Source organism: Cyprinodon variegatus, unplaced genomic scaffold (genome assembly GCF_000732505.1).
Source record: "Cyprinodon variegatus isolate N-32 unplaced genomic scaffold, C_variegatus-1.0 Scaffold1004, whole genome shotgun sequence".
In the NCBI taxonomy this organism is placed as follows: Eukaryota; Metazoa; Chordata; class Actinopteri; order Cyprinodontiformes; family Cyprinodontidae; genus Cyprinodon; species Cyprinodon variegatus.
Window position 1 is genome coordinate 95,062 of NW_015151457.1, and position 13,915 is coordinate 108,976.

The 13,915-nt window shown below is 39.3% G+C and overlaps 1 protein-coding gene across 2 annotated transcripts; it reads left to right on the forward strand.

Annotated features, from left to right (window-relative positions):
- The first annotated feature begins 921 nt into the window (after positions 1-921).
- hexb (hexosaminidase B (beta polypeptide)) lies at positions 922-13,682 on the forward strand. 2 transcript variants are annotated; one of them, XM_015399344.1, is made up of 14 exons: positions 922-1,250; positions 1,350-1,495; positions 3,091-3,156; positions 4,800-4,846; positions 4,937-5,047; positions 5,135-5,236; positions 5,317-5,449; positions 5,526-5,706; positions 5,789-5,875; positions 5,949-6,021; positions 9,003-9,183; positions 11,746-11,836; positions 13,120-13,224; positions 13,312-13,682. In XM_015399344.1, exons 1-14 carry the CDS (start codon positions 997-999, stop codon positions 13,373-13,375), a joined length of 1,641 nt encoding a protein of 546 aa, XP_015254830.1. In that variant the 5' UTR covers positions 922-996; the 3' UTR covers positions 13,376-13,682. The 2 variants fall into 2 exon arrangements, with proteins under 2 accessions (XP_015254830.1, XP_015254831.1); XM_015399345.1 differs by lacking the exon at positions 9,003-9,183 and adding an exon at positions 7,835-8,009 and having other exon boundaries at positions 923-1,250.
- Positions 13,683-13,915: the final 233 nt, after the last annotated feature.

Consider the following 13,915-nt stretch of genomic DNA (forward strand, 5'->3'; position numbering starts at 1 on the left):
CCTGAAACTGGAGGGTTGTTGGTTCAAGCTCCGGATTTCAAGGTTCTTTTGTCCTTGGGCAAGACACCCTACCTGCATTGCCTACTGATGGTGGCCACATGTCATTTATCAGAGGGCCTTGCATCTGTCTCTATGTGTGCATGAATGGCTGAATGACTAAATGTAGAGTAAAACACTTTGGTGAAGTCTCCTGAATTGAAAAAGTGCTATATATGTAAAAGCAATGGCGTAACAAACCTCTTAGGGGCCCCGTCACTGACACCTGGTTGGCCCTCTATGCAATCTTGGACTAGGACGACTCTTAAAATTCCTCTTAAACCCACCTGATACTAGGATAACTGACCGGACCTTATTTATACCCCAAGACATGGCAGGATTCAGTGGTACTTTTAATTACTATCTTAATAACTGTGTATAATTTATTAGACAGTTGGTAAAAATTTGTACTTCATATGGGGCCCACCCAGATAATGTTGCTTGTGTCGTTACACCATTGTGTACAAGCCCTTTACCATATGACATGCCAACTGATTGTTTAGGAAGGGTCAGAAGAACAATTTTTTTCTGTCCTGCTATGATTCATGTTGGACTTTAATTTGAACCGTGTGATTTGGTCAGATGAGATTAAAATTTGGGTTTTTGGAAACAAGCTTTAGAAGATGTAAAGTAAATAAATGTGCAGTGAATCACCTCATCTCACTGTTAAGGGTTAGGGTAAGGTGGAAGTCCTATGATTCTGTGGGCCTGTGTTCTCCATGGAAACTTTGCTGGAGTGCATTGCTTCATGAACTGTTTATTCTGTGTTAATTTAAAGCCTTTTTTGTGTGTGAGCAGAAAAGCCAATTAAAACACGAAGAGCTCTGAATCTGCGCGCTTGCCCTTTAAATAAAAAAGAAACTTCCGTACAGGAAGTCCCGCCCCCTCCAGTTTTCATACAAAGCAGTTATCGGGCTCCTCGTCCGCCAGGTCTTGTGATTTTACAGTCCTGCTGTGAACATGAGCGCTCTGCTGGAGTTAACGTTCGTCCTGCTGGCTCTCGCTTCCTGCCGGGGGCTTCAGGACAGCGGCATCGACGAGGAGCCCGAGCTTGTTTTCCAGCCCTCCAAATTCGGCTCCCTGTGGCCTCTGCCGCAGAAAGTCCAAATCTCGGAAGTTTCCTTCAAGCTCAGTCCCTCTAACTTCCAGATCTCTGATGCCAAAGAGTCCCGGTCCGGTTCGAGCTGCAGCCTCCTACAGCTGGCTTACAGGAGGTCTGTCTGAAGGGATTCTTTCTTTTTTCTGTCTCCCTGTCAGGCAGCGTCGTGATGCTTTTACGGACCGGTTTCCTTCTTGCTCCTCTCTCTCTGCAGGTACTATGATTACATGTTTGAAGGTGTTAAAAAGGTGGATAGAAGCGCGAGAGCAGATCCCACAGAGCTTCTGGAGCTGCAGGTGTGGATCACATCACCTGACACTGAGTGTGACAGTTATCCAACTGTGTCTTCTGATGAATCATGTGAGTCTTTCTATTTCCTCATTCCTGTGGGTGCAGGTAGGAACTAGATCTGGGTCCCATAAAGATGATAAACAATTTATGTAAACAGTGACCAGTTATGTTGTCTGTTTTGCATTGAAACCCCACCACAACTGAAGACGGATTTAATTTAAGCTTTCCATTTTTTTTTATTACCCTTCATCTTATTCTGCTGATGCATTGATCTGCAGTTATCTTTATCTGCAGCAAAGCATTCAGATGTTAGGATCTTATCTTGTTTTTTTTTTAGATGCGGTGAAGTGTCTGTTGGTTGGAATAAGCGACATGAATTAAATTATATTTGACATTCTATTAAAAATAAAAACGTAGTCATCTTACTCAAAATCTTCAGATTTAATGATTCCTGGTGTCTCCTGTGAAGATGTGAGGATAAAAAGATGTTGGGGAAACGGACCTGTGCCTTGCTGTTAATAACTGTGTAAACTCTTTTTGCCAATAGCAAAAACAATAGAACAGAGAGGGATCATTCCAGTCATCCCTTTTGCACAATCTCCTTTGATTATTCAGATCCCTGGCCCCTGTCCTTTTCATGTTTTCTATAGGATCTATCTAAGGACTAAGATAACCTCAGAAGCAGGGTCATTCAGCCATCAGTGATGGATCATTATTCTGTTGGAAGGCTCAGTTATGACTTCTTTCACAGTTAACCTTTACATTTTATCATTTAAAGAAATAATCTATCAAAGTTCTAAGTGCATACTGAAGAGAATCAGGCCCACAGCACTACAGACCCTCTGCCGTACTTGGTTGTAGATATGAGGGGCGTTTCTGCTTATTGTTTAAGCCCATCTAGAGTTTTAAACATCACAATTGGTTGTAGTAGCATGCATATAGATCATCGCTTCATTTTAAATAATAAAGATCAGATGACTATATATTGCTTGTAGCCATTTCCTGATTTATAAGGTTAACAGTCATCTACTTAAGATGGTATGCACATTTTTTATGAAATGTTCTCACCATATTTGTCCCCTGAAAACAGGAAGTAGGGGATTGCTTAACATAAGAGCTTTGAAAATGTTTGTGTCCTATAAGCTATAAATCAGAACACCGGTAACAGTTAAAGTAATATAATTTTTTATTGTACTTTAATTTTATTGGTGCACTTTTAATTTTCTTAACCTGAAATTCTGGAATAAAAGAACATTTATTTCTGACTTCTACTTTAATGCATTTAGATAAAGGGTGCTAACATTATTTAATGGCTGTGTTTTTGTTTTTGTATCAAGTTTGCTTTTGATTTACCGGCTGTTAAAATGTAAAAGGTCATTTATTTCAGAAAATGATCACATGGTGGAAATAAACGTGACTTTTAGTGTAGAAAAGTCCAGAGTCGGCAGCCAACATGATTCATTTAGACAATGCACTTGTTCAAAAGAAAAAACAGAAGCCGCAGGGATATTTTTCAATGAGTGGCTTAACTTCAACAGATAATTTGAATAAAAAAGAAAGTTTAACAAATTTGAGGTGCTTTGTCTTGTTAAAGTGTTGCATGGAACAGATAGGAAGTAAACACTAGAACTTCTAACTTCTGCTACGACTGTTTGTTTTTACAGATGAGCTGTCCGTGGATCAGCCAGTTGCTGTACTGAAAGCACCGAAGGTCTGGGGAGCCTTGCATGGTAGGATTTTATTTACCAATGGGTCTCACATTCTATACCGCGTGGATCACACTGCACAGAATTGACTGGAAATTCTCTGTTTGTATTCTTTTCTAAAGCGACTTGCCCTGCTAAAGTGTTCACACTCTTTGAACTTGAACCTCAGCTTCTAAAGCCTGGGATGCTCGCATCGCTCTTTGCTTTAGCTCAGGCCCTAGCTGATTACATTGATCAGACTTTTCACAAGTCCTGACAACCACGAATATGTTTAAATTAAACCATCAGTCTTAAATTCCAGCTCTTTTAGGGCCACTGCCCTGCAGTTCTCCAGATGCATCCCTGGAACAACACACCACAGTCCTTTTGGTTAATTTACCTCTTGAGAATTTAGGGAAGCTTAATGGTGCATTCACACTGAAGGCGGCGACAACGCAGATTGCGGTGGATTCACATATAATACCTATACAAACCGTGCGGTGAAGCAGCCAGAGGTGAACTCCAGGCAGTGAGAGCGTTCACTGCTCCCCCCTTACTTGTGCAACTAGATAGAGCTGAGGTGTTGTCAAACAGCTGCACCGTATGAAGAGAGAGGAGCGGTGATTGTGGACAAAAATCTATAAAATCGCGACAAGGCAGCAAATCAGGGACTGGTCGTAGACTTATGTTTTTTCATCGCCTCCAGCACAGAGCCCAGTCTGTCCCTACTCGCTGCCATGCATCCTTGCTTTCTGAGGGGTTAGATTTTCAAGGAAGTCCTTCTGAATCCGACCGAATCAGAGCTGCGTCTAGATTAACCAAATTGGACTTTTTCAAAACTTTTGGGGCTTTAAATGATGGTCTCCCCAAGGTGATTCAAAAGTTGTTCATTGAGAACAATTTAGCAGCAGTCTGTGATGTTAAGTTTGACCGGTGCTTTTATTGTGAAATGCCAACAGCAGGACCTTTACAGGAAATGACATGCGGTTGCCAGGGTCTGGGAGACTGGTGATTTACTAAATATTATCCAGCCACTAAATTAGGCAAACATGCCCACTGTTATGTTCATTGCCAGCACAGGAATGACATGTGATGTTACGCAATAACCTTATACCAGGAACGAGCGCAGCACTAACGTCTGCTGGGATGGTGACGTCATCTGTCATATTTAAGAATAATTCTATATTAAAAACCAAATTAGCTCAAACAATAGTTTTACCTGCAGAAATGAAGTAGCACTAGATAATTTTGATTCAATTTGGAGCTTAATGGCAGGATAGTTGACCTCTGGGTGACTTAAAAAATAATAATAAATGTCTCATAAACAACAGCATTTATGTTTTCATCTTCATAAATTAGCATTTAAAATGCACAAACCTGCACTAAAGAAGCAATAACCATTAGGGCTATTTGCTGACTTTTTTCACGTTGGTGGCGTGTCCTATTTGATGATGCGGTCCAAGGTGTAAACACTGTGTATCTGAAATGCAGAGCGCTGAACTACCCGCGGGGCTCGTGGAAATCACCGCCTGTTTCTCGTGCTGTGTGAATGCGTCATTAGAGTGCAAATGTACCACTTTGTTCCAGAATGTTATTTGATGTAATATCAGCCAAACATCTATGGTTTTCTAGGTGGCGTTGAACTTTCTTGGTAAGATGTAAATAATATTCAGCTTTTTCTTTTTGAGGTCTGGAAACATTCAGCCAGTTGGTCTATGAGGACGAGTATGGAGCTGTAAGTGAGAATTTGTACCTTTGAATTTGAAAGTGTTTATGAAGCCTTTTTTTTTCTTTTTTTAAACCTTTTTTGCTCCTTTTGTTTCAGAAAAGCATCAATTATACGACAATCAGTGACTTTCCAAGATTTGCTCATCGGGGCGTCTTGCTGGACACTTCACGACATTTCCTTCCAATTAAAGTCATCCTGGCTAATCTGGTATATAAATATTATTTCATTTATCTTATTTGAAAGTATTTTAGTGAACTTTTATTTTATTTTTATCACTTTCACCCCAACACTCAGGAAACCATGGCAATGAATAAATTCAACGTCTTCCACTGGCACATCGTCGACGATCCGTCTTTTCCTTACCTGAGCAAGACGTTCCCAGAGCTGAGCCGAAAGGTCACAGAAAGACTCAAACTCAAATGTTTTCTCATTTTACTGTGTTTCTCACATAAATGTCCTCATCATCATCTTCACAGGGCGCTTACCACCCATACACCCATGTGTACACACCTGCAGATGTGAAAATGGTGATTGAGTTTGCTCGCCTCAGAGGCATTCGGGTCGTCTCTGAGTTTGACACCCCAGGACACACACAGTCTTGGGGAAAAGGTGGGTTCTCTGACATCCTGTCTAGATTCAGCTTCTCGGCTCTTCTGTGGTTCACTTCCATGCGCTTGCTTCTCAGGCCAACCTAACCTGCTCACGCCTTGTTACTCTGGCTCCAAGCCTTCCGGCACCTTCGGACCAGTCAACCCCATCCTAAACACGACCTATGACTTCATGAGGAAGTTCTTTAAAGAGGTCAGCAGCGTGTTTCCAGACAGCTACATTCACCTCGGAGGTGACGAGGTGGACTTCACATGCTGGTGAGGCGTCTGATACTTTCTGATCCATCCTAAAGGCCAGACGGACGTTAGTGACCTTATTTTTTTTTTTTGGTCTATATAGGAAGTCCAACCCAGACATCCAGAAGTTCATGGAGCAGCAGGGCTTTGGAAAGGACTACAGCAAACTGGAGTCCTTCTATATCCAAAGGTATGCGTCTCATTTGATTTGTAATCTTTCTTTTGAAAATGATCTAATTCATTTATTTTTCTTAAACTGATAGACTTCTGGATATTGTCACTACCACCAATAAAGGCTACATCATCTGGCAGGAAGTGTTTGACAATGGTGTTAAGGTATACTCCTTTATTTCTTTACTTTTATGTAGAGTTTGTTGGAAAACTACTGTAAAATTGGCTTTTATCAATTGATAATAAACATTATGATTTAAAAAAAAAGGTTTTTGAAACACTTTAATGGTGCGTTCACACCGGAGGCGGTACCAACGGTGAGTGCGTGGATTCACATAAAATTCCTGCATAAACAGCACCGGGAAGGGCGATGAAACGACTTGAACTTTTCTATTAAATCGCGACAAGGCAGCCAATCAGGGACTGGTTGTAGGTGAAGCTTTTTTCACTTAAAATGGAATACAGATGTTAAAAAAGATAGAAATAAGGAATGCTCTGAAGAGGTATTCAGGTGGTTTTTAAAAAAGCCATCATGATTTGGTGCCAGAAGGACTGTTTATCACCTCCAGCACAGAATCCAGTCTGCCGAAAGCAGGACCTTTACAGGAAATGACATGGGTTGCCAGGGGTAACGCTAGGTCTGCAGCAGAGCATCTGGGAGGCTGGTGATTTAATAAATATTTAACAATCATTCCAGCCCCTAAATAGGGTAAATATGCCCAACATGACTTGATGTTATGCTATAACTTTATATCAGGAACAAGTGCAGCATTAACATCTGCTGGGATGGTAACGTCATTGGCAGTAATTAAAAATTAAAAACCAAATCAGCACAAACGATGATTTTACCTGCAGAAATGTGGCATAAAAAAGTAGACTAGGTTATTTGGATTCAATTTGGAGTTTAATGGGGGATAGTTTACCCCTGTCTGACCTAAAAAATAATCTTTAATATCTCTGAAACAACAGCAGCACATGTGATCTTTTTTATTTATTTTTCATTTTTACAAATGACCATTTAAAATACACAAAGCAGAACTAAATAGGCAATTCAAGAACCATTCAATCTATTTCCTTTTTTGTTATTTTTATTTTTTTCTTCACACGTCTGTTGGGTTTTCGCAACACGCAGCTGAAGCTCCTGAACTAACTGTGAGGCTTGTGGTGCCTTCATTGCCTCCTGTGTGAACGCATCATTAGACGTGTCGTTTTTTTCCCCCCTGTTTTGTTTAGTGGTGGTAAAGAGGTGCAAACGCGCTGCCAAATACCTAAACGCCCTTCAGACACAATGTACTGCAAACCCAATGATTAGTGGTGCTTCTCAGTTATTATTCTCTGCTTGTTTGGTGGCATCTTTTCTGTTTGCAGCACATTTCTAGATTTGCAAAGTAGTTTAAATTCTGTCCATATTCTGTGAATGCAGCATGTTTCTTCCTTAGTTTCTTCCTTAGTTTCTTCCTTTGCTTTGCTTTCTGCTTGCAGCGCATTTATTTGTGTTTGGACCTCTTGGCCACCATAGTTTAAAGTCCCACCCAATCCCATGTAGTGCCTATCAGTCTTAATCACATTTTCGGATGGAAGTGGATCAAAATATTGTGTCACATAATGAAAAAATCCAAACTATGCAGTGACGTTCTGGAATATTTCTGAATTGATTTTCCATGTTCTCCCCCTGCATAAGGATATGCTCTTTAGGTACTCCAGCTTTTTGATACAGTTTATTGACAGCTGGGTCAGTTCGTATGGCTAGATTGCCCTTAGGTATATATTTTTGTCCTATTTAAGGAAAAAGCAGAGGGTTTGGAATAATGTCCAAATACAAATGCAGATAAGAAACTGAATAAATGTTTCTAAATTGGAACTAAAAATAATTTGATGGGAAAATATTTACAGATTTACCTGCAGGTTTGTGCCTCCAGTTGATTTCTGTCTTTAATTCCACTTTGTAAGAGCTACGTTTGGCTTGTAACTATTGCAGCTGAAGCCCGACACAGTAGTGCACGTGTGGATCGGCAGTGGGACTAACTCAGAGATGAGCAATGTGACGGCAGCAGGATACACCACCATCCTCTCCGCCCCATGGTACTTAGATTATATTAGCACTGGCCAGGACTGGCAGAAGTACTACAAGGTTGAGCCGCTCAGCTTTAACGGTCAGTTTTATTTGATGATAATGGTGATTAAAAATGGTGATTAATCTTTTTCTTTTCTTGAATCATATCATGGTTAAGGGGACAAAAACAATACAAATTTGGACCTGATTTTGTTCAGCAGGCTTACATTTAAAGAAACTGCACAGTTGTGACAACAAGAGTCAGATTGATGCTGTGTGAACATGGGGCAGTGTGGTTGGTGGTTTCGCATGTTATTTAGTTTGAAACTTTTTTCTTTAATAAGACTTTTTGAGTTTTTGCGACACTAGAAAGGAAAGGGAAGGGACCACAGGCCAGATTTGAACCCAGGTCGTCCGCATCGATGACTAAGGCCTCCATACATGGGTCAGGCATGCTCAATAGACTTTTCAACTAAAATTCTATTCATCTAGCAGGGAATACCTGATATTTGCTATTGTCAGAAATATAAAAGGCGTTCTGAACCTTTGGGTTTCAGACACTTCAGAGCAGGAGTCTGCAACCTTTAGAATCCAAAGAGCCATTTTGTCCTGAGTTCAGCTGAGAAAAAGTTGTCAAGAGTCACAAATAATTTATATCCTTTTATTTCTTTTATTTTTTTATTGATACCTGTGCATTTAAAATGAATAGTTTATTTGTATTTTAGCATTGAAAAATAGATAAGGCAAGAATTTTTTTTTTCATAGGATATTTGATGATGTAAAAAGACCAGATAATTTTCAACCCTAATGACTAAAAAAAAACTACATTTAAAAAGACAATTCTTTATTTAATTTTTTTGTGAAAATTATGTGGATAAACCCAAAAAAGACTGGTAATTGTTAGTATACTACATTTGTTGTTTCCTTATATGATTTTTAAGAGCCATTTTAGAAGTTAAAAAAAAGCCATCTGTGGCTGTGGAGACTCAGGTTGCAGACCCAAGCTTTACAGGGATCATGAGCAGATGGAAAATCAAAACTCATTTTGATCACATATTTCCATCTGTCTTCCTCCCCTGTGTGTGCTCTGTAGCTGAAACCAGACACTATAATCCACGTTTGGAAAGGAAACCAGGAGAAATACCAACTTGAGATGGCAAATATTACATCGGCAGGGTATCAGACCCTGCTGTCCTCGCCCTGGTACCTGAACCGTATCGCCTATGGCCAGGATTGGCAGGGCCATTACAGAGCCGACCCACAAGATTTTAAGGGTTTGTTTTTCCATAATATATTGATTTTTCCTCATTGCTTGAAGGCTGCCATTCTCACCTGGTGATGCCTTTCATTAACAGGCTTCGCTAAGAGCACATAACATGTGAGAAGTAGGGCCCCTTCTATATAAGGAAATGCTAAAGAACAGAGGGATGATAATAAAACTGAACTTAATCCTGACTTAATTACAGTTTGAGCTTGCATTGGAGCACAGCTTGCTTCGGCAGGAAGTTATAGTCTGATAACCTGTTGTAGTGGGTTTCTAACCACGCTAAATCCGATGTTTCAAAAGCCGTGAGATAAACAGTAAGTTTAATTGCTGCAAAGTCTAAAGGTTTTTGCAGTTCATAAAAAGTTGCTTTGTCTGCTGCCTTCAAACTGACCCTGAGGGTAAAGTTTCATAGATCAGGCCTGTAAACAGAGAGACTCATGGATGAGCTACAGTCTTTCTGAGATAAAGAGCTGAGAAAAGTCAATTAGAGCACAGCTCCTATGGGGTGTACATAGTACTCAAGTTAAGGGGGGATGGCATCCCCCTTCTTAAATGACCATCCCCTGCGACATTTTATCACTGAATGTGTACATTTCTATTATATATTAACAGTAATGGTAATATTGCCCTTTCAACATTTGCCAGGCTGTGCGCTTACAAGTAGTGTAAAGCCTGCGCTATTCTGAACAGCCGAGCGGCAAAGACACCACGATTTGAGGGAATGTGAAAATAAGGAGGGGAGGGAATCTTCTGCAGGTTCTAAGTTTAACAAATAAAATGTCAGAAATTATCTAGAATGGTGTTGATAGAAAAATTGAGAATTGGCATCCACTGAGCAGAGTATTTATTCATCGCACACTGACTCTAGCACAGTTTCGGCTGAAACTTGACTCCATACAAGTAAAATCCTATTAATTCCAATTTATCTGTCCACCAAAACTATCAATTTTAAGTCATCCATGTATAAAAAAATATGAAAAGATTAAGAACGTGTTTAAAATTTCCCTTTTCATTCCTATTTCAATCTGTTTTCTCATCAATGGCCGTGAGTTTAGGGCGGTGCGTGCTCCCACGACAGGGGAAGTAATTCTCTGCACAACAGACGAAACCCGGAGGAGAGAATCGAAGCATGGGCCGATTTAGGAAAGACAGGCATGGAGCCCTCTGAATTGAGAAGACACAGATACAGAANTGAGGGAATGTGAAAATAAGGAGGGGAGGGAATCTTCTGCAGGTTCTAAGTTTAACAAATAAAATGTCAGAAATTATCTAGAATGGTGTTGATAGCAAAATTGAGAATTGGCATCCACTGAGGAGAGAATTTATTCATCACACACTGACTGTAGCATTGACTGAAACTTGTCACCCTACAAGTAAAATCCTATTAATTCCAATTTATCTGTCCACTAAAACTATCAATTTTAAGTCATCCATGTATAAGAAATATGAAAACATTAAGAACGTGTTTAAAATTTCCCTTTTCGTTCCTATTTCAATCTGTTTTCTCATCAATGGCCGTGAGTTTAGGGCGGTGCGCGCTCCCATGACAGGGGAAGTAATTCTCTGCACAACAGAGGAAACCCGGAGGAGAGAATCGAAGCATGGGCCGATTTAGGAAAGACAGGCATGGAGCCCTCTGAATTGAGAAGACACAGATACAGAAATTTCAATAGAATAGATAAACATTATATACTAAATTTTAAACTGCCTTTAATGATTTTTTTTTTATATTTTTAAATTATGCCTAGAAAGAAATGCAAAGTCAAAATGCACTTTGAGATATCTCAAATGACGTCATCTGAGTTGTTTTTTCTAATTGTCACACATCAGGAATTATAATCAAGATATTTCAGTTAATTTGGACTAGTCGAAACTACTGTATATGTTTTAAATATCCCAATTATGAAATACCCCCCTAGTGCTTTCACTGAGCTGTCCTAAGTGTTGCCTGCAGAATTTTGCATGGCTGCAATGCAGTACTTTCAAAATGCTATAATATATAAAGAACTCAGTAGTATGGGATGTGCGGAAAACAACAACTTTGTGAACTCTAAGACCCATTTTAATTTAATTATAATTTTTTTTCATACATTTAAACACTTTTTTTTAATCAAAATTTAGAATTTGTCTTCAATAGCTTCTCTTCTCCGCTCCTCTCATCCCTTCACCAGTGTTGTCAACTCCCCAGCAAGAAAGGCCGCTATTGGCTGTCCTATAAGCGCTAGATAATGCCTGTCCATCAACGATAAATAGCTTCAGTTCGACGGACCGTTAGAATAATTTTATGTCATATCTTATTTTAAATTAGCCAATAGAAGCAATACTGGTTTTCTGAGAAACAGTCTATTTCATAAAATAAACACTTTAAATTAATATTTGAAAGGTGAGTAAAATTATTAGATTTTATACAGGCTTATTTCATTTTCAATCAAATCCTGACCTAAACCCATCATGTTGTCACTACTGTGCAAGACTGTGTAAGACCTGTTGAATAAAAAAGGGCAGTGTATGTGTTATTATGCTTCAGAATTAAAATGTTATTTTCTAATTAAAAAAAACAAATAAACAGGAACTGAAGAACAAAAGAAGCTGGTGATTGGTGGAGAGGCCTGTCTCTGGGGAGAGTACGTGGATGCTACAAATTTGACACCAAGACTCTGGTAAAATATGCACATTTTTGACTTAATATATGTTATTTTCATATATTGTCCTGTGTTGACCCCAAACTTTAATGTAATACTATTTGGTGAGTTTAACCCTTAAGAAAGAGTGTAGAATTTCTAACCTAAAGGAAATGGATGCTCTGAAAGTAAATATAACGGAATGTTATTTTTGTAAATGCACTTGGCTGGACTATATGCAGGAAATATATTCTCTTTGAATGAGAATTTTTTTATATATATTGAATTTACAACTCTAAATATTATTATTTGCTGAAACCTCATCCCACAAGTATGGGTGTTACACAAAAAGGAGGGTCATGTAATCATGACCCTCAGTCAGAATATACGAGAAATTTTTACAGGTGAACTTTGACAATATATATATATATATATTTTTTGTGTATGTTCAGCAATTCAGTTTGGCAGGGGTTTTTTTTAGTTTTTTTTTTTGGAATTATAAAAATATTTCTTTTATATTCAACACGTCTCATTGAACAGGAGAAAAATGTTTCCTCTCCTGCAAACATTTTTGCGCAAAGGTAATGGAGCCTTTTGCACATCTTTGAACTCCACAGATTGCTGTGCTGTAGGTGTTGGAGGTTGGATGTGTTACTTTGGGTATCCACGACAATTTTCTGACAAACTTTGCAGTTTGTGTTCTTTTGCTCAAAATCTATGGCGTAATATTAGAACCACAGAACTGAGCACACAGTGAGAAAGATGTGCATTGTTTAAACTTGCACACCCTCACTCAATACCGGTGTGCTGCGCACTCAAATCTGACAACGTGTTCTCGACTTCTTCTCTGTGCGCTCAGCTACAGCTATGCACGCTTCTTCACTGGGTTCATCCACCATTCTTTTACACTTCTGACTGGATGGGTGGAGTCATGTGATTACACACACGAAGCTGGGAATATCAGACACCCTAAAAAACCCCGTAAAAATCCAGTGTATCGCCCAGGCCTTATTCAGCCCTTATATAGCGAGTCTACATCAGTGCAGGTTCACTGAAATTTGGCAGTGAGTCTAATGGTAAACTAGTGGTGTGAGAAACGCTGGCCTTAAATGTAAGAGTTGCTGGAAATGGTAAATTTCTCTTTCCCATTTCAGCTAATCATCCATATCATTATTTATGTGTCTGAACTATTTAAAATACATAGTTTGTTTGTAAATTTGCACAATGTGGATTATTTCAAAAGAGGCCGATTCCTTTTCTAATGACCCTTAACTGTGTATTTTATATGTTGAAGTTTCATTATACAGTGTTATTATTTTTAGGCCTCGAGCCAGTGCTGTAGCAGAGCGGCTCTGGAGCGCTAAAGAGGTCACAGACATCGGCGATGCCTACAGCAGACTTTCTGTTCACCGCTGTCGTTTGGTCGAGTAAGTAATCCTGTCCAGATATTACCAAAATATGTCAAGAAACATTGTGTATATCTTGTTTTTCTTTTGTCCCCTCTCTTCCATAAGGCGTGGGATACCAGCAGAGCCACTGTCTCCCAGCTTTTGTCCACATGAATACAAAGGTATCTGAGCAGAGCTGAGATGTTAGATGCAGAGCAGAAAAAGGGATCCACGCCCACCAACACATCCAACCGTATGCCTGGGTTGTTGACTGGGGAATAAAATGAGAAACTTCATCTTCAGAGCTGCCACTGTACTTATTAAATCTGTTTCTCAAATTGTATTTTATGTGACATAAAGAATATTACACCTTTTTTTTGGTGAGAATGTTCCTACAAACTCAGATATTTTAAAAGCTTTTGTGTTTTACTGTTTTTAATTGGGGAAAGCTGAATGGAAATAAAGTCGCTGTACATTTATTTTGCAGCACATTGGGACTTTGTTTGGTTGTTTTCTTTTTTTATCTAAATTTTTCTGAAGTAAATATATTTTTTTTTGTTCTGGAGTGATCACATCAGACCTGTAATTCTTTTAAGAAGTGCGCTGTGGTCCTGAGGGTTCATGGTGCTAACATGACTTTAACATGCAGCGGGACAAACAGGAGGACACCACGGCCCGTGCAGGTACCAGATCAAGTGATCAGATCTACTCGGGGCCCTGCGCCTGCAGA

Bases quoted from the DNA above. Each gene is read 5' to 3' on its own strand.
- hexb (XM_015399344.1), top strand. From the start codon at position 997: ATGAGCGCTCTGCTGGAGTTAACGTTCGTCCTGCTGGCTCTCGCTTCC. The intron at 5,237-5,316 runs GTCACAGAAAGA...TCATCTTCACAG, and splicing joins TCCCAGAGCTGAGCCGAAAG to GGCGCTTACCACCCATACAC. The intron at 5,450-5,525 runs GTGGGTTCTCTG...CTTGCTTCTCAG, and splicing joins CACACAGTCTTGGGGAAAAG to GCCAACCTAACCTGCTCACG.